This window comes from Salmo salar, chromosome 23 (assembly GCF_965601325.2).
Source record: "Salmo salar chromosome 23, fSalSal1, whole genome shotgun sequence".
Classification (NCBI taxonomy): Eukaryota; Metazoa; Chordata; class Actinopteri; order Salmoniformes; family Salmonidae; genus Salmo; species Salmo salar.
Window position 1 is genome coordinate 26,828,983 of NC_138313.1, and position 24,743 is coordinate 26,853,725.

Consider the following 24,743-nt stretch of genomic DNA (forward strand, 5'->3'; position numbering starts at 1 on the left):
CTACTACTGACAACCCCCACACACCCCCCAATAAATGAAAACATTTCCACAAGATTTAAGCCCCTACAACGTTCTAATCTCACCAAGGCTCATCCTCACAGTTCACCCTCAACTGGCCTGACATATCTGCTTTGTTGTGGAGGAAAGTCAAATATGAAGAGTGTGTCCTCCACCTGGTGCCTTTCCACTGTGGTATTCCCTGGTCTCCCTATGCCTCGGGGCTCCTGCATTGGCTCACTATCCAGTCGACTGCTTTTAGTCTGGCTCTTTGAACGGACTCGTGTGCTATACTGAGCTGCGGTGACATGAATACCAAAAATGTTGACACCTTTCAAGTGAGTTACCTGAACGTTAATAGGCCAGTAGCTATAGCAGGAAGTGCCAAATAAGGACGATTTTCACGCATTGCTTTACACATGATCACAGACAAATTGCTTTGTGCTAATGTACATTTATTGCTCAAATGGAGACAATAGAAATTGCTGCCATGTCTTGCTTTAGTGTGCTATTCAGAACAACACTTGAACAGAGGGGTCAAAGGATGCTTAGGTCAAGCAAATGGCATCCAGTTAACATTTTCCAAATTCATTTCAGGCAGCAATTTATTGCTTCATGGTAATGTGCAAAGTGAATTCTGTGCATTTCTCTGCAGAAGTCTACATGGTTCAGATTTTCACTTTTTCCCCTAATTAAGGAGGATAATACACCAAGGACATAATACATTAAAAGTAACTGACTGAATAAGTAAATGGATGAAGTTTCTCTTGCATTGTTTATAGAGCAGGACTTTGCTCTGGACGTAAGATGCATGTTAGTTTTTCTATTCCTAAAAAAACCCGCACCATTCAATATAGGGCATTTTTATTAAAATTGAGTAAAACAATTCAATTACAAACCATAATAAAGTGACTTTGCATAATAATAGTCACTATTCAATACAGATGAATGGGAGATAATTATTAATTTTTTCTATTCATCATGTGTTGGTAAGAGAAGTCGTGAACAACATCCTATAACTGAATAACCCACCAGAAATAAGCTTACCGTTGGATCATGTGTAAGTGTATGGAATACACATAGTGGAAGACAATTATGCCAAGAGGTAAATCAGAACAATTATAATGACAGACAAAAGGGAGGCAAATGTACACATAAATAGCAAGAGGATTTTTATATAGACTATTTATAAAATGATTCTGGAAAATAAATGTAGTGTAATGCAACATCATCCCTAGTCCCTCCTGAAAAACATACCCACTTGACAACATAAAACATTCACTTACAAAACAGCAAACAGTAGCTTTTGTTCCCCTAATCCTGATCATTTATATCAAAAAGTAAAAACATTTCAAGAGCTTTATAAAAGCTGGAAACTATAGTAAGTGAAGCCAACAGGCTTGTTCCCAAAAAACAAAGTTACACTTTTATTGGCTAATCATTCAGTGAATTATATCCCTCCACGACAAAAATACAGAAAATATGTCAGTGAATATTGTACCTATACATGTTAATCAAATGTTCCCAAATGTCTAAGACATGAGGTCAACTTGTAACATCGTAAGTAAACACAAGAGTATCCATCTTTCATTTTCCAAGTCAGACATTATCTGTATGAACTTGCGTTCATTAAACAATTACAGGATGTGCCAATCTGCAGTAACATTGCCGAGAGGTGAGCTAATTGAATTACAGTGAGTGGTGCACAGTGCAGAACAGCTTGCTGGGTTTCTCTCCTCTAAGAGTCAATCAGAACAGGTGGGATGTGGAGCGACTGAACGTGTGGTACTTCCTCTCAAACATGGACGGCAGGTTGACCATGGAGGGAGAGTGCATCACCTGGAGGGAACAGAACAGGACAGGGACATTAATTAAATTAGGAAATTGATTGGGTTCCAAAACAGAAACGACCCCTCGAGTGTTAGTTTAAGGACAATGAGTTACACTGAAGGGTTAGAGATGAGCAAATGCTCAAGTGAGCACTTAAGTCATTCAAAATGAGGGCTTTCTGATCACATGTACACGCTGGGACTCCTGGTGGACCTTTAAAAGCCACGGCACGAAGATGGATTGTCATGTGGTCCGCAAAAGCAATCTCGTGGGAAGTGCTTTGTGAAGGATACAAGGTCGTTTTATATGGAAGTCTCATTTAATTACTTTTACATTCAGCTTTCCCCAGTGCCAGTCTGCCTTCCTAGCCAAATGTTGGCATTGAACTAATCGAGCGAGTGACGCCAATACAATATTACTATACTCCCCCCAACTTCCAAAACCATTCAACATTTTGCCATGTTGTAAAGACGTGGTTTCCTCTCTCTGTCCCTGTGCTGCTCATTACTGTGGATGAATCAGATCTATTGAAAAGGAACCTTGATTATATGTTACCGGGGCAACTTGGGGAGGCCAATATGAAAGGTGCTGCTGCATAAAAGCAGGGTGATTTCTGGGGAACCACAAGGTCTGGCTGGTTAATATGCATACATATTTCACCCTCATTAAGAGTCTACCCTATGGAGACCGGAGTGTTAACGAACGTAGGAGCGTAAACAGGTGTGCGTCATGTATCCTCCTTCAGTAAAGCTGTGGCCGGCTAAAGCCAGAGTGAGAGTAAAGGCCAGCCTGAATAGCAACCCAATTTATGCACCAGCACCTTCTCACCGTTTGCTTGTTGCTATAACCACCATAACACATTCTCACTTCGACAGGGCCCAGTCAGGTTAATGAGATTTGAGGTGACATTACGGTTTAACTTTGAGGGCGTGGGATCAATAGCAGCGGCACAGCGAGGACATACAGAACAGGAGAGTCAGGACACACATGAAGCCACTGTTTCACAAATGCCCAGTGACAGATTGTCAAAAGGCCTGGCGTGTCCAACCAAACGCTAAAGCATAATGCTGCACACAATGTTGGATTTCTTTAATTAGTGGGAGAAAAATGTAAATCACTGTCACCACAACACATTTATTGTTTTAAAAGCCATAGATCATAAACAAATCATCCGCTGCTGTAAGACATTCCTCCCTATTCCAAAATGGATTGAGAGGGCTAATGTAAAAGCTAAAAGTGAGCATCTGCCCGGCGCTGCAAGCTGATGTTAGTGGAGCTGAGTGAGTGAGGTGTGCAGCAGATAAGAGACAAGAGGAGGGAGCCCACAGAGAGCCGGAGAGAGAGAGCCACCACTGCCCAGGAATGAGGAGTTAGTCAGTGAGAGAGCCACCACCTATCCCAGTGAGTGAAAAGGGGTATTAAACCCAGCATAGTGATGCTCACGTCAGTCAGCCGCCTATAGGAGGGTCTCTTTGCGGGGCCTCAAGCAGCCTGCCTTGTGGGGGTCAGAGGAGGGGACCAGCAGGTCCCTGCAGGCCCCAGGGGGAAGCCTCCCTTTGGACGGGACCCTCCAGGTAGGGGGGCCGGCAGAGTAAGGGGGCCTGGTGGGGGTGGGTTGGGGCTTAAGTGGGGTCTCCTCGGGGTAGGTTGGACTAGGGGTTGGGTCTGGGGTAAGAATACAGACAGGAACACGGAGGCGGGGACAGGGTGGGTGGTCCAGGGAGTTAGAGCGCTGCACCACAGCAGCAGCAGAGTTCTTGGTAGAACCACTGAGGTTGAATGTTGAGGTGGAGCGGGCCATCTACAGTCACAGAGCAAAGCATGAGTCACAGACCATGGGAGAGACCCTGTCAACTCATAGGTCAGACTCTGCATATCACACTACTGCATCAAGTTGCACTTAAAATCCCTTTTTAATAGCAAAGTTTGAGTGCAGTACCTTTCTTCAAATATTTAGTATTGTATGACTCATCTTTTCCATTCTAATAAAAGGAAGTATAGAAAAGGTCCGAAAAAGACTCCGAGTTAAAATAAAGCCTGACATCAATACTGACGCAGTTAGAATAACAAGAAATAAATAGCTAAACTGAATAAAAAAGGACAAAAGTTCAAAACAGTCATGTGTCATCATTAATTGAAAAACTGAAGCCGTTCCTTCAAAAAGGAAAATGGCTTGCACTGGCAGAACAACAATTTCACCATTATACGTCAACAACCACCTAATTACACAACCCTTTCAGGACCATGCTTTGGAGAGCGCAGCAAATTGATGTTCAGAGAAAAACAAGGTACATGGTGCAATTAGAGTACCCATCTCAAAATCCTAAAATGACTCAAGATTCTTCTGCCATTGCTCTTTTATCTTGCACTATGCCCCACTATGCCTCGACTTGATTAGACAAACCTCGTTCAAGGCCTGGACATTTGAAGTAGACGGGTAGATGGATGAACTTACTGACAGGGTGGCACTGCTTCCAACATGGATCATGTTCTCTGAGCTGGGGCCAGGGCTCTTGTCGTCGGAGGTGCTGTTGGCCATGAAGGCTCTCTGGATTACCCGTTTGGGTGTTTTGGTGAAGGAAAACGCTCTCGTTACCTGGGGGTTAAATAGTCAAACACTCAAAACCACCCTGAGACTCAAAATGATGTCAAGATGACAACAGTGGTAAGCCTGATGACCGACAACAACGAGACAGCCTATAGGGAGGAGGTCAGAGACCTGGCCGTGTGGTGCCAGGACAACAAACTCTCCCTCAACGTGATCAAGACAAAGGAAATTATTGTGGACTACAGGAAAAAGAAGACCAAGCACACACCCAGTCTCATCGACGGGGCTGCAGTGGAGCAGGTTGAGAGCTTCAAGTTCCTTGGTGTCCACATCACCAGCAAACTAACATGGACCAAGCACACCACGACAGTCGTGAAGCAGGCACAACAAAACCTATTCCCCCTCAGGAGACTGAAAAGATTTGGCATGGGTCCTCAGATCCTCAAAAGGTTCTACAGCTGCACTATCGAGAGCATGCTGACTGGTTGCATCACTGCCTGGTATGGCAACTGCTCAGCCTCCGACCGCATGGCACTACAGAGGGTAGTGCGAACGGCCCAGTACATCAGAGGCCAAGCTTCCTGCAATCCAGGACCTCTATACCAGGCGGTGTCAGAGGAAGGCCCTAAAAATTGTCAAGACTCCAGCCACCCTAGTCATAGACTGTTCTCGCTGCTACCACACGGCAAGCGGTACCAGAGCGCCAAGTCTAGGGTCAAGAGGCTTCTAAACAGCTTCTACCCCCAAGCCATAAGACTCCTGAACATCTAGTCAAATGGCTACCCAGACTATTCACATTTGCCCCCCCCCCCCACTCTCTATTGACATCTATGCATAGTCACTTTAACTTAACTCTACCTACATGTACATACTACCTCACCTAACCGGTGCCCCCGCACATTGACTCTGTACCGGTAACCCCCTGTATATATTGTTATTTTTTTACTGCTCCTCTTTAATTACTTGTTACTTTTATCTCTTATTCTTATCTGTATTTTTTTAAACTGCACTATCGGTTAGGGGCTCGTAAGTGAGTATTTCACTGTAAAGTCTACACCGGTTGTATTCAGTGCATGTGACTAATCAAATTTGATTTGATTTTGAAAATAGCTCTGTTTAACAGTCAGCTTGTCCAATATCCAACATGTGCTTGTGTGGAATACAGGAGAGAGATGGGCTAATTCGGAGACCATTTTACCTTCTTTGAAGTTTTCTTGATGACTCTAGAGGCTTTACTCAGCGTGCTGTCCATATCCTTTGTGCTCACTTGGACAGAGTCAGGCTCAGTGCACTGAATTAGATCTTCCTGTTTAAAATAGAAACAAGTATAAATACATTTCCAGCCCATTCTGCTTCGCTGTCAAAATGCATAGAGTGAGAAACTGTTGTCTGTTTTTACATGCAGCTGGAGCTCACTGGTTGGTATTCAGGGTGCGGAGAGAGCCAGTGAATCAATTAAGATAGCAAGGCCAGCCTGTAGTAGAGGTTTACGTCACCACCTAGTGGACAGCTCACTCCTGACAGCTGGGACTGGCTGGGCTCACCTCCGAAGCTTATTACGCCTGTTTTTAATTATTATGGGAAACACAAGTCTGTCTCCGGGCAGCCAATTACTAGTTAGCTTCCTCATTCAAGCTCTAATACTACATCAGTGAAAAGACCTGTGGAGAGATAAAACAACCCATCTATGTCTTTAGTGTTAGTTCTAGTACAATTCAACTTCTAATTACATTAATCTGTCTTCCAGTTTAACCACAGAGGACAATCTAATAGGATTGAAATTACCAAAAAGGCCACTCACGCAACGTGATATGTAAGTGTACTAAAACTGGCCTAAATAATTGCATTTGTGTCCTCATCAACCTCTAGAGTCCATACACCATGTTCTACACGAGGACAACAGACCGGTGAGGGATGCCTTGGTCGCTCCAGCCTGTCTGGCTGTGTTAATGAGAGGAGCAGACAGACAGGCAACATGTGTTCTCAGGAGGAGCCCTCCAACCCAACCCGATGAGCCTATAGCGGCTCAGTGGACCACTGTCTCACTCTGCCTCTCTCACCGCGTCAGCCTTACAGATGGTGTTGGCTACGTGGCGACAGAGCATCTTCAGCCAGGTTGACTTCACCGTATCCTCAGTGGTCAGCTGGAAGCTGAAGAGAAGATTCTCCTGTTCCGTGGGCGGGTGTACCACCAGGGCAAAGGCATTATGGCAATCTGAGAGAGAAGAGAGAAAGAGAGAGAAATGAGCAAGGTTTGAACCACTCAAAAATGTCAATAGTGTAGCTGGCAAAACTAATTGTTGAAAAACATGCATCCCATTTCTCTTTAAGACGCATAGAGGGCCATCTCTGGTGTATCAACATACACTGGTTGTAATTATAGTACATATTGACAGTGAAATTAAACCTAGGAGCTCCATTACAAGGCCAAACAAGCTGAGTCACTGCTAGTGGGAGAGAGGAGAGATGTTTGCTTGATTATGTCTGGGCTGCCATTTCAGTCAGTGTTGACTCCAAATATTAGGCTATCCAGTATGCTTATGAATAACATTTCCCGATACAGGGAAAACGGAATGGAGCAATATACCTGCTCAGGGAATGTGTATCGACCCAAAAGAAGCACAAACAAGGAGTGGTCATGTTGCTTAGTAATGGATGTTAAGCACTGAGGTAGGTAGGTAGGTAGGTAGGTAGGTAGGTAGGTAGGTGGGTAGGTAGGTAGGTAGGTAAGCAGGCCATCAGACTGCTGAACAGCTAACCCTAGCCGTCTCCCTACACAGACCTGCACCTTAGAGACTATTTCCACCTCATTATCGGCACCTTAGATTACTTGCACTGACTACCCACACATCCAATCCTTACACAAACACACGCACCCTCACACACAGACAACGCTGCTGTTCTATTATATACTATGTATTCCACAGCGTGACCAAGACACTACCCACTTTATATTTCTAAACACAGTGTAATACAGTCCATTATTACTATGTTTACAACCTCTCATTTTTGACTTGACTTTTATTATACCTTACTGTCTGATGTACTGCATTGAGGGAGCTAGCACATAGCATTTCTTAGCACCTTTTATCCCTGCTGTAAACTGTGTATGTGACTAACAGCATTTGATTTTGTAGGTAGGTAGGTAGGTAGGTAGGTAACATGCCAGGGGCTGGGGCTCACACACCCTCTGTATCCTGCAGGTCCAGGACCCTCCTGATCTGGGACAGAGGCATGAGGGTGATGTGTTTGAGTTGGGCTGCAGGTCGCGTCTGGCCCAGAGGACTCCTGAATGTGCTGATCACCTTATGTCTCTTCCGGGCAATCTGCAAATACAGACACAGTTGAAGTATGGAAGCCTCAAGCCTTCACCCCTACCTAAACTCTCTCTCAAGTGAAGTGAAGTGTATGCATGTATGCATGCATGTATGTATGCATGTCAGGGGAGGTAGTGGTTAAGCTGTGACAAATCGATAGGGCTTTTATAAAAGGTAAACGGTCCCAGTCATTAGCATGTGTTTAACTGGCCTGTGTGGGGGCTGAGGCAGGGGTTGGGTCTGTCCCATGAAGACATGGTGATATCTATTGGGGGTAGGGGAGATCTGAATACAGAGGAGCCAATCAATGAATAATTAAAGAGCGCAGCCCCTGCTCTCCCCATGCTCATTACCAGGCTGCTCTGACACTCCTGAATCAGGCCGCCTCGCCCACACCCATTCTGGGTTTGATTGCTAACCCCCATTCTAATGCAACACTTCACTAATTAGGAGCCAGATAAGAAGCTGTGTCAGCAACGATAGATTGCACACACATAAATAATCAGCCAGTGGGGCTCTTTGCTACTGAATTTGCATTTTCTTAGCATCTCAAGTCCCAAAGATTTCATAATGTGGGGGGGGGGGGGATAGAGGACGGGCAAGATTTTCTCAAATGAGCAATGGCATTAACTTGGAGGGCGTTTTGAGTGTATTGTAAAGTTATAACATCTAAAGCCATGTCTGGGCATCACTAGTCAATACGGTGAAATGTTGACCAGGGTTCAAATATTCAGCATATCATTGAGCCTGGCTGGAGTGTCAGATGAGCAGGTTTTCAATGTTGGTATTACTTCATTGATGTGGGCGTTACCTCAAGACAGTCATTGAAGAGAAAGAGTGTGACGTGCTCGCCTCGATCACAGGGTTTGTCTCCCAGGGCGATGGTCTCCACCCTGTGGACCAGGCTGCGGTGGGACGAGAGCAGGTTGGCCTGAGGAGGAGAGAGCGAGAGAGCGAGCGAGAGACGAGACGGGATGAATATCACACAACCAAAAAGACATCCACCAACCATTCGTGAATAAACAAAAACAAACACGGTCACCAGAGAGAGCTTCATGATTCAATCACAGGCCTCATTTAAAGCGCCATATTTGGTATTAATGGGTCTAACTCTACAGATTGGTCATTTCACTGCACGGCTGATGGAGGAATTTCCATTTCCAGTCCCATTATTCCTTTAAAACCCTATCATCAAACTATGTTTATTCATTTGGATGCTCTGCTTATCCAAATCAAGATAAATAGAGCTATACTCACAGCCCAGAGCCAAAGGTATACTAATTCACTCCCTCTAGTACCAACTCATCTCCACTATTATCACCTGAAAAGAGGACTTCGGCACGCAGAAAAGTCGTTTGGTTCACACATACACACAGCTCTACACAAATTCTCTCCACACACACAATATCAAGTTAACTCCAGCGCAATAATCCATGAATTACAAGCTATAAATGTGCAGTGAACAGTGCGAAAAATGCATCCTGTGGAAATTAGCTGAAATAAATAGGGATATCGGGCTGAACGCATAGGGAGAGGCCTAGCCGTTGTGGTGCTGGAGAACAGCCATTAACGCATAGGGAGAGGCCTAGCCGTTATGGTGCTGGAGAACAGCCATTAACGCATAGGGAGAGGCCTAGCCGTTGTGGTGCTGGAGAACAGCCATTAACGCATAGGGAGAGGCCTAGCCGTTGTGGTGCTGGAGAACAGCCATTAACGCATAGGGAGAGGCCTAGCCGTTGTGGTGCTGGAGAACAGCCATTAACGCATAGGGAGAGGCCTAGCCGTTGTGGTGCTGGAGAACAGCAATTAACGCATAGGGAGAGGCCTAGCCGTTGTGGTGCTGGAGAACAGCCATTAACGCATAGGGAGAGGCCTAGCCGTTGTGGTGCTGGAGAACAGCCATTAACGCCATTATGGGAGAGGCCTAGCCGTTATGGTGCTGGAGTACAGCCATTAACGCCGTTATGGGAGAGGCCTAGCCGTTATGGTGCTGGAGTACAGCCATTAACGCCGTTATGGGAGAGGCCTAGCCGTTATGGTGCTCGAGTACAGCCATTAACGCCGTTACGGGAGAGGCCTAGCCGTTATGGTGCTGGAGTACAGCCATTAACGCCGTTATGGGAGAGGCCTAGCCGTTATGGTGCTGGAGTAAAGCCATTAACGGATTAGAGGCTCAACAAAGCGTGCCACATTCCAGTGAAGAAATGCACAAACAACTTACAGGGCAGCCGTCAACTTCATAGACGACATCAAAGATCTGCTTCTGTCCCTCTATTTTCCTCTTGTCCTCGTTTATGTGACTGGGGGGTCAAATAAATTCTGTTAGCCAACTGATGCTACAATCACTTTATGTAAATGCATGGCTAATGGATGAGGCTTTAACTTAATTACAACAAAATGCTTCATGCATGGCCGGTGGTGCACAGTTGACTCACGTCATAACTTCCTTGAGTGATTCGATTGCCTTCTCCAAAGTGATTTTGTCAGGGTTGTTACAGGCAGTGTGTTTCTTAATATCTGCAAGATAGATGGGTCAATGAACATTGACAATTAATAAAACAGTGAGAAAAGCCAAGGGCAAACAACTGATATGAACAACAGATTTATAACACAACTGTGGATAAAGGCGAGGAGCATCTATCAGTATTTCCTGTGACATTTTAGTCAGAAATCAAGCACTCTCTTCATATGCAGGTGAGGAGAATGCATTACAGTTAGTACTTCTATCATGCCACATATGTACTATGTTGCTCAAGATTTGGCTGTCAAGTGTGTTTGTGTGCGCGTGGTGTAGTCTACCGTTGAGGAGTAGGGCGACGCTAGGCAGTCTCTGCACAGGGCGAATCAGCAGCTCCACCAACGTCTGTCGCCCACACTCGGGCTTCGCCTGATTGATCTGGAGGCAAGAAAAAAAAAACAAAAAAAAAACTGTTGCGGCTTACTTACACACACAGGCAATCACTCACATCCACAACACAGACATTTTCTTCAAGTTTACTGTACATAAAGAGACAAGCAATGAATGACCTTTAGCATGAGGCATATGGTAACTTCTAAACCTACACTTACATGGATGTATACACAAATGTACATCGTCTCAGAGGTCACGTACCTTGAGGAAAGCATGGAACCTTGGCTTCTGCTTCTCACACCTCACTATGGTCTCCTTGCTCATCTCAAAGAAGTTGACGAATGGCGGGTAAGCCTTCACCAGGTCTTTAGACTGACGGACAGAGAAAGGAACTGAGTGAGAATGTCCAAAATGGCTCAATACAACATTCAGAACAAAGGCCTGTTATACTCACGTATTTGAGAATGATGTCCCCGACACTCTTGTCCTCAGACCAGTCCATGACCAGCTCCTCCAGATCAGCCTGTCAAATCAACCCAATAAGCAGAGAGACACAGAGGGCGTTTAGGTGACTTCACTGCAGATTAAAGTCTTGATCAGGTAATCTTGGGACATTTCAAAGAGAGAAGTGCCCACCTTTATCCTGGTGTGTACATCGAAGATCTCTGGGATGCTGCCAAAGATAGTCTTGATTTCTTCCGGAGCCAAAATGGGTCCACCAACTTGGCCTTCCTTTTCCAGAGGGACTTTGAACAGCTAAAAGGAACAGACGTTTCAGGTGAGACTCAGACTTAGCCCACTATTCCCTTAAATCAATACATACACCCCCATTTCACCATTTCAGACTGAATATTTCTATGAGAATGTTCGTAAAAGTAGGAAGTCAAATCATTTTAGAGGGCAGGTATGTATTAATTATAAAAGACCACCCTGCCTCCCCATCATCTTATCAAAGACAGAAAACTCACAAACAGTGAAAATACATCCCCTAATAAACTACAAGAAATGATTCCCATTAAAAAGTCCTCTGATCTAGTAAAGCTCTATTCAGCTTTCCCTGTAAAAAAGTATAATCAAAAGGCTCAAAATGGCCTGGAATTACCTTCTAATAAAAATACATTTTAACAAGCGCCCAACATGTGTGAATCATAATGGGATAATTGGTATTCAAGCCCACTTCTTGGCAGGCCAGTTCATGGGCTGACTTCAGAGGGCAGTGGACATGGGGTCAGCAGTCAGTGTTAAAGACCATCCGATGTGAAGCCGGCCATCTGTCTCCTGGGCTGGCATGGTGCAATGGGCATGGGACAGAGAGAGGACACTACTGGTGACTGCATACGAGTGGGGGTGAGTGGGCATGGGTCAGGGTGAAAGAGAACAAGGTGATGTACGTGGAAAAGTAGAGTACACTGCACCGTTTAGGAAATATGGTAGTGAGGTTTGCTGAACAACTTCATTCTACTGGTATCATAGTAATGCTGTAGCGAGCAGAGGAGGGAGATGTGAGAATAGGAGCGATGAGACGAGGACAGGCCTGAGATTTGGGTCGATGAGCAGGAGAGAGCTCTGCAGTGTGAGTGGGAGCCTGGCTGGCTAACAGTCCTGATGCGCACAATCCTATTCATTTTCTCCCCCACTGGTCACTGGACTCAGGCACCAGTGAGACAGCCTGATTAGGATCCTAGCAGCCCCAGTGGTGCTAAGTGAGCCCAACATCCACAGTGACAAACCTGCAAGACTGTGGTGAGAATATCCACATAGTTGCTCTCTGTCTGGTACAACTCCTTGGAGACCTGCCATCTAGCCGACTGCTTCAGGACAGCAGGTGTAGAGCTCTTCAAGGGCCGGGAATGTTCTGGAAGAGAGCCAGGGATGGTCAAGAGGTGAATATTGATTGAGACAGTGGGGAAAAACATGTTGTTTTCTTTTGACTACCCACAACTTCTGAACTTATTTTGACTTCCTGCGTCTCTCATAGTTTAGAAAATTGAGATTCTGACATGCAAAGTGAAGGCTACTCTGCAGAAGACTTGGGGCTTTTATCTTAGCTAGTGAGAATAGTTCCAGAACGCAACCAAATGCATTTCATATAATCTCCATTCCTTCATATAATTTCATCCTCAACTCTCCAGTCAACTCTCCAGGCTTTAAGGCTCAACCTACTATTCTTGCACCACTTTGATCATCTAGACAGTTCTTATATAATTTCTAATATCATGCCAAATCGGATTTCCCCACAGTGACAGTTCAACTGAGTGACCCTTCATCTCCTGGCATTCGCTGAGACAGACTGACTCCTGTGACGAGTCCCTCCACAAACCCTCCCCAGTCTCTGTGGCTGGGGACTGGGCTGGCTGAGGACACACTCCCTGTCCTGAGGGCCCATGGGGGCCTCTGGGGTCCCTGCATCCTGCTGAGGGGTGGCGGTGCTAATGCAGTGGAAGGGCCACTCTTTGTCCCCCTACTCATCTCCCTGGCACTCATCCTCCTCTGCCTGTTGGCCTCAGCACAGCACCTCCTACGCCTGCTGCTCTCTACACTGTGCTCTGAAAGACAGGGTGTTCAGTCTCTTTAGGGGGAGTTCAAACAGAATAGCAGAGCGTGCTGGTTCTTCCTGCAACAAACAGTGACCGCCTCCTTAGTCTATGACAGGGCTCCGATTTCAGCTGACATGAGACACTAATGATGCTATAATCCCTGTCTGTTTTTGCCTCCATTAACTTTTAACGAGGCCAGAGGCGCTTATTAACCACCGTTGACAGGCTAACACCCAGTGCTACCAGCCCTGTGTCATGACATGTGTGGCTGATGAGTGACCGTGACTCCTCTCTCACCTGCCAGGGCCTTGCAGGTCTCGGGGGTGTTGGAGATGTCCAGCAGAGAGCCCATGGACATGGAGTGTTCGGCAGAAGGCCTCTTGCGGGGTGGAGGGAAGGGGGAGATCTCCGTCTCCTTGGTGAGCTGGGCCAGGGTTTCCCGCAGACGCCTCCTCTTCCGGTTACTGTTGGGTGTGTTGAGGGACAGCAGGGACACAGCCTTCTTCAGCACAGGACTGTCCATCTGAGAGGAGAAACATGTGCATGTCAGATGAGGGTGTAAGAAGAAAAATGTGTGTAAAAAGAAGGACGGCACTGTGGTGGAAAGTCATCTCTAAAATCTCACGTATTTTGGTCAGATGCTCGATTAAGTGCTGCAGGGAAGAGGTTCAGAATTGTGATGAGATTTGTGAAGCCATAATTTCACCTAGTTTATCATCCGTTTGCACATGCAAAGCAATTACACTTATAAGTGTCAATCAATCAGCGGCACGGTATCAAATACATGGTTTCCAGGTGTTTGATGCAATTCCATTTGCTCCGTTCCGGCCATTATTATGTGCCGTTCACCCCTCAGCAGCCTCCTCTGGTTTACAAGCACACAATACTGCGATTATTGTGAATACTCAGATTTATATAAGTTTGATTAAAACGTTAACATGCTTTCCAAGAACGCTTTCTCTTACAATCCAAACATGGACTTTGAAAAATGCAGAGCATTGCCAATCAAAATAAACATTCCATCACAGGGATCATCCTATTTTTGGGGAGCTTTTTTTGATTCGGACAAAGTTTGTATGTGAAAAATGTTTGAATTTTATTTCCCAAACTCACTTCACTCCCTCCAAAGAGGGAGACTCGTGAGAATGTGCGCGACACAGTTTATAGAATCTTAGCAGTGTCCATTCCACTGTATAGAGGTTTGTGTAGGGGCATTGTGAGGATGAATCTGATTGACAGACAGGACTTACCTTCTGATAGAAGTACATGGACTCTCCTGCTCGGGCATCCATCTGTATCGTTCCCCAGAACCACTTGAACAAGCAAAGAAAAATAGTATTGATACAAGGTGGGGAACACCAGTGCTCACTATCTCTGCTCAAATTGCATGTCGAGTCGAAAGGAAAATTAAATATTGATCATCCAAGTGAGGCAAGAGTTTATCAATCAATACAACCAAATACATTAAATAGAAATGCATATTTGACATACTCCTTAGAAGAAAACAACGAGGCTCATTTTCCCAGACTTGACAATGCCAATGTATTAGAAAATTCATGAATTTGAGGCACATGAATTTGAGGTATTATGCTTCAGTCAGACATACTGTTGATCTGGGAAATATTTTATCTTTATGTCTGCCTCCCACCAGTACGGTGATGTAAGCTGACACCTACTACATTGAAGTGCTCACCTCCTGCTTGACAACGTACAGTCTCTTTGATGGTACGAATGGCAGCTCCTTGACAGAGTTTTCCTCCACCACCATGTGAGTGCACTTCTGATCACCAACCTCCAGGTGGCTGCCACCTTGGAGAAACACAAAGTTCTAGAAACTCCAAAAGTACTCCATAATAGAAGTGAGGATAATGTGCTTGCAGAGTAGCTTTTGTAAAGCCTAGATATAACATATGACAGAACAAAAAATAAATACTGAAAATGTAAGACCTCAGGCTAATACCATGTTTGATTGTCCTTTCCTCCATGTTGGTCTTGTCTTCGTCTGAGAAGCCCAGGAAGCTCAGCACACAGTCTTGAAAGGGGGGAACTTTGAATTCGGTGCGGAACTCTTCATCTCCAGCATGGAAACTACTGTAAGAACAGGTGATTGTCAGCCCTCATACATGTACATAATAGTATACATTGATGTACAGACATGAACGTGAAGACCACAATGAGGACTGGGCATGCAGTTGGCTTTGGCCATTGTCTGTAGCGTGAGGAGATACTTACACATCATCTCTATGCTCCCAGGCCTTATGGATCCATGTTGGGGTGAGGATGGGTGTCCCCATACACACAGCAAGCTAGAAGAGACACAGAGAGGTATGTCATATTAGGAGGTATACCGTATATACCACATACTGGGGTATTATGAAATACAGACAGTACGATTTCCAATACAGTACCTTTTTTGTGGGGGCTCCCTAAAGCTCGGTGGATGCCACTGTTAATAACTAGAAGTCAATTTATTTGGCACATCTTAGGAAGTTATCTTCAGATCAGGGCTCCAGCTATGCATTTGGTTTGAGAACTAAGTGGCTAACTTGCAAGATCCAGCTTCTTGGTTAAAGCAGAGACAATCCCCTCCTGGATCAAGATCCATGCTGCCTACATTTGTTTTGTGCATTATTTCATTTTTTTTTTACGTCAGGAAAGAAATAGAGGCCCTTGTGTGCACTGCCGGCAATATGATATACCCCGGTATCACAGGATAATTGGGGGGCTTGTGTATGGCTTGTGGTAACGGCTGGAGAGGAATGAGTTGAATGGTATCAAATATATCAAACACATGGTTTCTATGCGTTTGATGCCATTCCATTTGCTCTGTTCCAGCCCCTCAGCAGCCTCTTATGCCCGGTATGGTACAGAAACTACTCTTTAAAAAAGAGGATTGAGGTGTTTGGCCCTCTTTTACAACAGCTGCAGGCTGTGTGCCAAGTACTGCAAGAGGTAAAACACTTCTTCAAAGCCAGGGATGAAAAAAGGCATGTGTATTGAAACGGATCTCATTCTTGTACTCTGTTAAGTACTCACTTTCCAATGTAAAATGTCTCAGTATGTCTGTTAAGAGAGCTAGGCTACTTTTCCTGTTTAAAGTGCTGGAGCAAAACATCTTAACAAGTTGAGCTTTCAACTCAGAAAACGAAGGGCTGGAGAAAAGCGAACAGAACCACTGAGAATCAATAAAACAAAAACTTCAGTCAGCAAATGAAATGTCATGTGGGGAAGAAAATAAATCACATGGATTAGGTCTATACATGAGCTCTTCCAGATGGGAGGAAAGGTTAGGGGTGTTTTACAAACCTTGTATTTCTCGCCATGAGTGGAGTATGCAATGAGATGGGTGACTTTAGTGCTGAAGTCCTTCCGAATGGTGCCTCCCATGTGATGCACCAAATTCACCAGGTTTTTCTGCAGGGGTTAAAGGCAGTGAGTGACATTTGGCACCAACACATATCTCTTACCATTAAAAAGCAAACAAAACCGACATGTTGGTACTTGGTAGTGCTACAAGTAATGACAATCAGCTTGAACGCATTCCACTTACAACTTCCTCTTTGTTGCGGAAACCAGTGAAACACAGCGACAAGTTGAGCATGGTGGTAGAGTATAGAGGACGAGAGGAAAATGGCAGGGGCTGTGGGAAACAAAAACAAGCAATATGGTTCTTATAAATCTCAGATATTGGAAACACTGCTCATGCATAATTTCCTCCACTGCTTTTATCAGTAAAAACTTTTTTTTTTGGGGGGGTTCTTTACTGGTCAGTAGCAAAGCTGTATGAAAGGCCTATGCATTTGTAAGTATGTGTGTGTTCTGTTGATCTCCAAGTTACCAGGCTCTGTAGATAAGGGGATTGATGCAGAGATCATTTCTCATTCTGAATACGGCCATATTTTAAGCCTTTTCAGTTTTTAGAGCTGTGATGCATTCCTTCATAGATCTACGTTCATCTTGGAGAGGTGACTGGTGAGGTTTGCAGTGATCTGTGGCCAAGGGTGTGTTCATCTTCCCCAGTAATCTGACTGAGTTGAGCAGGTGCTCTGCTTAGACCCAGACAACAGTGATGCATTTCTCAGGGTTCACGGGAACAATCAAAACCCATCATATAAATCTATTTAAACTTGAAAGCACAACTTTTCCGCCATATTTTACTTCATCTCCCGTTGCAGGCAGATGCTAAATTGCACCATAACAGTCAAAACCTCATATCTTGAACCGGCGAGGAGTGATCCACAGCCGAGCACTGCGAGTGCCATCCCAGAGTGAGTGAGTATATTTCAGGAGTGATTTGCTCCTGTCCTTACCTCCTCTCGTCCCGCACAGTGCAGAACAACCGGGGGGCCCACGATCCGGTTGTCATGTTTGTAAAGATAGATGTAGTCAGGAGAGGCAAAGTCTGTGAGCACGAACACCGTCTCAAACTCTGTGTTTTCTCCATCTCCAAACTCTTTGACATTGTCGGTCTTTATGCAAGGCACGTTGATATCCTGTGGATTAAAAAAGGTTGCTGTTAATGTGAGTAGGGACACACAAGCAGCCCTTTCATATCAAAGGAGTAATTTGATAATCATGATATTATATTGCAATATGAGTGATACATTTAAAGTAGGTGAGTTTAGAGCAAACGGTAAACATTGAAGTTCAGGTACTTGAAAGCCGTTCATTAATTTGCAGAGAGACAGACCGACGCTCACCATCGCATTGCTCAATGCCGCATGAAACAATTTCCAGTGCTCACTCTGATGGTGTTATTTTGATTCGATTGAACTCACTAAATTCAGTCGAGCAGAAATTGAATCAAGAACACAGCCTATATAAATCAGAGATCATTGAGCTGAAGAGAGAAATTATGTATGATACCTGTAAACCGTATTCATAAAATACATAATCCCCACAGAATTATTGGCACCATACATCAGAGGACAAAGCATTAAAGGAATAAACAGCGTGAACGTGTTAGATCATTTTGTTAGAGACATCTAAGCTTGGACACCAGGTGATAACAGTATAAATCTGTGACATTTACCGGTAATTGTGAGGATACTGCTGCAGCTACACACCAATCACCTTGAGATTGCCCATGCAAAGAGACCCCCCCTGATGGATTAAAGCATGCAACACAATCCAAGCCTGAAAAAAGACCTACCATATTGACTATAGATTTTATCAGTTTCTCTCCGGTCTCAGCACCCAGTTCTCCTCCTTTAATCTTAACCACTGGGACTTCCATTATTCTGACGGCCTGTAAAATGAAGCATTGACCTCAAGCTGGCGACACCAAACTGACAAATTCTCTGAACAACGGGCCTGTGTCATTGCAACCCAGAAGGCAAGGACTTCAAACAAATGTCAAACGCTATCCGGGGGGATAGTTCTGCTAAATTAATAAAGTTGAAAGCAGCAGGTCGACTTTTTTGTCGATTCACTCAGCAGACTTCCCCCTCTGATTAAGCTGTCAGTGAATGTGCCACTACTACAGATTGGCACACAAAATAGATAATTTAAAGCAGCCTTCAGATCGAAAAGCTTCTCGGTCGCTCGAGAGTGAACCCATTTTATTCCTACAGTTGAGCCCTGTGCCGTAGCTTCACGTTCACAGACAAAGAACCTGTTTCCTCCCCTTCATCTACACTGATTTAATAGGTGGCATCAATAAGGAATCATAGCTTTCAACTGGATTCACCTGGTCAGTGTATGTCAAGGAAAGAGCAGGTGTTCCTAATGTTTTGTATACTCACTGTACTCATTGAAAAACAAAATGAAAACAATCACACGCAACAAACCATAATGCAATGATGTTTCCACAATTACAACCCATACAACGGGGCTCAAACCATTATGGCACGGTACCTGCATTGCTTTGACAAGTGCTCCATTTTTGCCAGCTTCTCCTACAAGAACAACTCTGGTTTCGACCCGAGGTAGCATCTCTACAAGGGAATAGAGGACCAAGGGCACAGTGAATCTCAAAGGAAATGTGAATGCAATCATAAAACGAAGTCCTTCCTGTTTTGAGTGACAGCCTGAGGTAAAAAGCAGTTAATATCACACTGATTGAGAGAAGGGTGAAACTCTTACCTTCCATGTCTTCAGAGCCCAAACCCAGGAATACATCCTTAGCACTCTCAGCCATCCTGGAGTCATACACAGAGGAGTCCAGCAGCAGGCTCCGAGCCATCCCCAAAGTAACTATGCTGCTGTCAGCCATGGAAGTGTGACACGGATGGTGGCACAATCCTGTCTAAACAATCAAAAGTTAGTCAAATCAGAGCTTGAGGAGAGAGAGTGAGGTGACAAATGCCAAACCTCTTGGAAGAGAAATGATGAAAATAAAATGTGTGTAGCCCATGTTATACCCAAGTGGAATTCGGGTCTTATAACATATAGGCTACCCACCTTGCGAGTTATTTGCCAACCTGTCAATCTGCCTGGTGATACTTAAACCAGGATTGAATGTATATCCGTAATTGGTAGACGGTTGTAATTAGTAGGTTATGGTAAACGTCGCTTAGACGCAACCACCTTCCTTACAAATAAATTCCAAACATGAATTCCATGTGGTATGTTCGCTTTGAGCGTACACCTGTCTGTTTTAGCTAATCAGCCTTGCAATATGGGCACCATGCTATCGCAGACGAGAAATAGAAAGAAGCATGTGCGACCAAACATTGACATTGATGTTTAGCATTTCCCCTATGATTCTTTTTTTTTTTTTTACTTCAGTGGTGACAAAGTTAGCGTGGGGGGGCATGGCCAATGGCACAGTCTGCGACCAAAATTTGAGCCTGTCCTCTTTGCCGCTGAAACATTTTGCTGTTTTAAAGCTAATATCCTGCAATTCTACACATTTTGCCATGGCTTATGCGGTGTTCTTTTGCTATCTGAGTGACCCAAACAAATTCATAAGGGGGAGATTTGCCTCGACTGTCTAGTTTTTATTTTAGTGATTGCTAGACCTCATATTACCTTATTAAAAACATTACTCCATTATCTTTTCTACATGGTTTTAGTCGTTTATGTAGTTGATTTCTTATTATATATTTTGAAGTGGTGGCAACGAATATAGGGGAAACACTGGGAGTGGTAGTGTCTAACAATTGGATTCGATTATTTATTGGGCAAAGCTCAGTGATGCATTCAAGGTCCTCCTAATTTGAACCTTCTACTGATTATGGGCATACCGTCCAACGTTGGACACGCCCTGCTAAACAGGTACAGTCATTTTCCACATCCTTAAAAAAAGGGAAATTCTAAAAATGCTGAACTTTATATTCATCATTTCCAGCACCACCCCAACATTAACATGTGAAAATGGCACGTTTCTAGGATTTGTAGTAAAAAAGTGTGCATTGTGATTTTAACCAATTATGAGTAGGCATTGCCTACTAATTGGTTTATGTCGTCATTGGAAACACATTTTTTACTACAAAAAAGAAAAACCCCATTTTCACATACAGTTGAAGTCAGAAGTTTACATACACTTAAGTTGGAGTCATTAAAACTCGTTTTTCAACCACTCCACACATTTCTTGTTAACAAACTATAGTTTTGGCAAGTCGATTAGGACATCTACTTTGTGCATGACAAGTCATTTTTCCAACAATTGTTTACAGACAGATTATTTTACTTATAATTCACTGTATCACAATTCCAGTGGGTCAGAAGTTTACATACACTAAGTTGACTGTGCCTTTATACAGCTTGGAAAATTCCAGAAAATTATGTCATGGCTTTAGAAGCATATGATAGGCTAATTGACATCATTTGAGTCAATTGGAGATGTAGCTGTGGATGTATTTCAAGGCCTACCTTCAAACTCAGTGCCTCTTTGCTTGACATCATGGGGAAATCAAAATAAATCAGCCAAGACATCAGAAAAATAATTGTAAACATCCACAAGTCTGGTTCATGCTTGGGAGCAATTTCCAAACGCCTGAAGGTACCACGTCCATCTGTACAAACAATAGTACACAAATAAACACCATGGGACCACGCAGCCGTCATACCGCTCAGGAAGGAGACGCGTTCTGTCTCCTGGAGATGAACGTACTTTGGTGCGAAAAGTAAAACGAGTCCCTATATCGACATAACCTGAAAGGCCGCTCAGCAAAGAAGAAGCCACTGCTCCAAAACCGCCAAAAAAAAAGCCAGACTAGAGTTTGCAACTGCACACGGGGATAAAGATCATACGTTTTGGAGAAATGTCCTCTGGTCTGATGAAACAAAAATATAACTATTTGGCCATAATGACCATCGTTATGTTTGGAGGAAAAAGGGAGGCTTGCAAGCCGAAGAACACCATCCCAAACATGAAGCACGAGGGTGGCAGCATCATGTTGTGGGTGTGCTTTGCTGCAGGAGGGACTAGTGCACTTCACAAAATAGATGGCATCATGAGGTAGGAATGTTTGGTGGATATATTGAAGCAAAATCAAGACATCAGTCAGGAAGTTAAAGCTTGGCCGTAAATGGACAATAACCCCAAGCATACTTCCAAAGTTTTGGCAAAATGGCTTAAGGACAACAATGTCAAGGTATTGGAGTGGCCATCACAAAACCCTGACCTGAAACCTATAGAATGTGTGGGCAGAACTGAAAAAGTGTGTGTGAGCAAGGAAGCCTGCAAACCTGACTCAGTTACACCAGCTCTGTCAAAGAATTCACCCAACTTATTGTGGGAAGGTTGTGGAAGGCTACCCGAAACATTTGACCCAGGTTAAACAATTTAAAGACAATGCTACCAAATATTAATTGAGTGTATGTAGACTTCTGACCCACTGGGAATGTGATGAAAGAAATAAAAGCGTAAAGAAATATTTCTCTCAACTATTATTCTGACATTTCACATTCTTAAAATAAAGTGGTGATCCTAACTGACCTAAGACAGGTAATTTTTACTAGGATTAAATGTCAGGAATTGTAAAAAACGGAGTTTAAAAATGTATTTGGCTAAGGTGTATGTAAACTTCCAACTTCAAATGTATGTTGAGGTGGTGCTGGAGATGAATTTGAATTCAAAACATTTAGACATTCACCTTTAACCCTGCGAGACCCACGGTTGCAAAAATACAATGTCTCTTAAATTGCATCCTGTACAGGTCTTAAACTATAAAATGAACATTTTAGTCATTTACCAGACTCTCTTATTCAGAGCGACTTATAGGCGCAATTAGGGTTAAGTAAGTGCCTTGCTCACGTGCACAGACAGATGTTCTTACCTAGTCAGCTCGGGGATTCGAACTTGCAACCTTTTGATTACTTGCCCAACCTCTTAACCGCTAGGCTACATTGTTGTATTAGTAACCTCTGAAACGTTACAAACTTGTCTGAGACCACACTGGTACCCAAGGCAAGGATTTATTCAGGGTTTTTTTCTAGATAAGATGGGCATGGTCGGCAAGGCTTCCCATCTTGGCGGTGAAGAAAAATGTTGCATCTTTAAGCCAACTTCCTGCAATTCAACATTTTCTCAATGGAGCTTAGAGAAATGTTTGCAGTTTAAAGTTAATTTCCTGCAATTCTACACATTTTTCCATGGAGCTGAAAGAAAATGTTGCGGTTTTAAAGCTAATTTGATGCGATTCTAAGTATATATTCTGTCTTGGAACTGTGAGAATTTTGGCTTTTTAAAGCTAATTTCCTTCAATTCAACGTATTTTTCCATGGCCAATTCTTATGCTCAAAGTAGAAATTACAAAATCAATATTGCTAAATTCATTGTTTTTGGAATTTTCAGTTCTCCCAGACTGTCTATTTTCATTTTGATGTTTGTTACTTCTCAAAGACTATAGTATTGAGGTAGTTTTGGAAGTGTTGCAAAAAGGAAACATTGGGCTTAAAGGGGTGCCAAACAGACATGGTAGACAAGTCAGAGATTTGGGAAGGGAAACATTCTGCACAAATGGACAACCAAATACTTTAAATAATAACTTTGATGATGTCCCCCCCTACACATCAAAAGAAGACAAAAATAAAAAATGGCTTATGGTCTCAGAATACTGCCATTAATCTTATGGTAAAGTAAGATAAGAGGTTCTCTCTCCAAGTCTCTCCAAGAAAAAAAACAAATATTACTAAAAAGGAAGATAGATGTTCTCCATACATAGAAATGTTTTTGATAGCCAAATACTAAACCATGGATTGGTCAAGATGATAAATATAGCTATTTCTGTCAAAATATGACTTCATTTCAGATGTATATACCACTACACAATATGTTATATCACAAATCTTTATAGAATTTCAGTTCTAACGACAAAATTGTCATACCATTGAAAACCAATGTTGCATTTAAAAAACATTTCCAGAAAATGATTTTACAAACCAGACGTAACAACGTTAACGTAACAGACGTCCCGACCCCAGTTAGCAACATCTGATTAACTATGTAACGTTAACTAGCAAAACAACACAAGTTCCAGTGTATTTATGACTGCATTAACGTACAGTCAAAAACCCTCGTCAAAGACTAGCTAACTGGTTGTTTTACAAAAACGAACCAGGCTGAGTAAACGTTAGTTACTGTACATTACCCTACACAACGTGTTGTTACTAACGTTTGCTAGTTAAATGAAAAACTAGCTAGCTAGCTAAAGTTGTTAGTGTGCAAGCTAACTAACTACAGTACTTAATAAACATGGTTGCTGGAAAATAAACAAATGTTGAGACTTACATAAACCTTCGGAATTAACAAATAATAATTGCAGGTGACAGTGGTAAACTTGCTAGTCGACCAGTTCAGCTAGCTAGCTAGCGGCTGCGCTAACTGAATTGACAATGTTAGCTATCTGTAGGTTATTGCCGTCTCTAAAAAGTAAATATATATATTTGCGCGTGGATAAATCTGTCAACTCGCTCAATCTGAATTCAAAAAGCAAAGCAAACAAGGCGTCTGTAATCTGATTGGACAAGAATGGAAAAGCCTGCTGAATAAGCACTGCGCGGCTTCTGATTGGCTCGTGGATTCAAACTACAATGCCCACTGGCACTGCGCAGGGCATAGGCGCTCGGTGGGCACAGGGTTGGCTACGAAGTTATTCACACCTTTTCATCAGCTATTCTTCAAATGTATGGTCCGCTTCTATTATAGAATGCCCTCATTAAACATGGGCAAGTTAATTTAGATAAATCAACTTTCTCAGACTTGCACACAGGCAAGGCTTCAAGACAATACCTGTACAGGCCTACATCAACTGCTTTTCCCTGGTGCCATCACTGAGGGTGGGTTGCGCCAACATGGTTTAAATTAATATAGGTTTAAAGTGAAAACTAAACTTAGATTATAGGAAGGATTTAAAAATTTGGTGCAACAAGATTAATAGATAAACCTTGATAACGTCAACGGAAACCTTGATTTAACCCAATTTAAGAGTTCATCCATGTGGGTGCAACACCCTGACCGTTTGTTCAGAGTTTCTAAATCCAGAGCTACAACATCGCGAGTCTTCCGGGAATGCTTGCGAAGAGACTAAACAGACCAGGCCGATGATTTTTTATAACTAAATCAATATAGACCACTGCCTGTAGTTTCCAAAGGGAACAAATGAGTCATAGCGGGCAGAACTAGAAAGGAGATGGGCAGGGCCACGAGCTAGCGAGATCCTATTGGCCCGTTATAGCATATATCTGCATATTTCCGTTATGGAACGCCTCTGGGA

At 43.4% G+C, this 24,743-nt stretch overlaps 1 protein-coding gene across 6 annotated transcripts; it reads right to left on the minus strand.

Annotated features, from left to right (window-relative positions):
- Positions 1 to 844: 844 nt before the first annotated feature.
- LOC106584307 (protein ECT2) lies at positions 845 to 23,973 on the minus strand. 6 transcript variants are annotated; one of them, XM_014169398.3, is made up of 26 exons: positions 23,759 to 23,973; positions 19,165 to 19,323; positions 18,937 to 19,016; positions 18,233 to 18,328; positions 17,391 to 17,573; positions 16,631 to 16,720; positions 16,387 to 16,494; positions 15,313 to 15,386; positions 15,041 to 15,171; positions 14,774 to 14,889; positions 14,331 to 14,393; positions 13,378 to 13,603; positions 12,274 to 12,398; positions 11,180 to 11,299; positions 10,998 to 11,066; positions 10,805 to 10,915; positions 10,492 to 10,588; positions 10,128 to 10,209; positions 9,914 to 9,992; positions 8,504 to 8,623; positions 7,563 to 7,701; positions 6,436 to 6,590; positions 5,574 to 5,681; positions 4,283 to 4,423; positions 3,271 to 3,628; positions 845 to 1,836 (listed from the first exon to the last, which is right to left on the minus strand). In XM_014169398.3, exons 2-25 carry the CDS (start codon positions 19,292 to 19,294, stop codon positions 3,284 to 3,286), a joined length of 2,988 nt encoding a protein of 995 aa, XP_014024873.1. In that variant the 5' UTR covers positions 19,295 to 19,323; positions 23,759 to 23,973; the 3' UTR covers positions 845 to 1,836; positions 3,271 to 3,283. The 6 variants fall into 6 exon arrangements, with proteins under 6 accessions (XP_014024873.1, XP_014024872.1, XP_045562098.1 ...); XM_014169397.3 differs by having other exon boundaries at positions 19,165 to 19,327; XM_045706142.2 differs by lacking the exon at positions 18,233 to 18,328 and having other exon boundaries at positions 19,165 to 19,327.
- Positions 23,974 to 24,743: the final 770 nt, after the last annotated feature.

Bases quoted from the DNA above. Each gene is read 5' to 3' on its own strand.
- LOC106584307 (XM_014169398.3), bottom strand. From the start codon at position 19,294: ATGGCTGACAGCAGCATAGTTACTTTGGGGATGGCTCGGAGCCTGCTG. The intron at 14,394-14,773 runs GTGAGCACTTCA...TGCTTGTTCAAG, and splicing joins TGTACGTTGTCAAGCAGGAG to TGGTTCTGGGGAACGATACA. The intron at 3,629-4,282 runs GTAAGTTCATCC...CTGTGACTGTAG, and splicing joins GAAGCAGTGCCACCCTGTCA to ATGGCCCGCTCCACCTCAAC.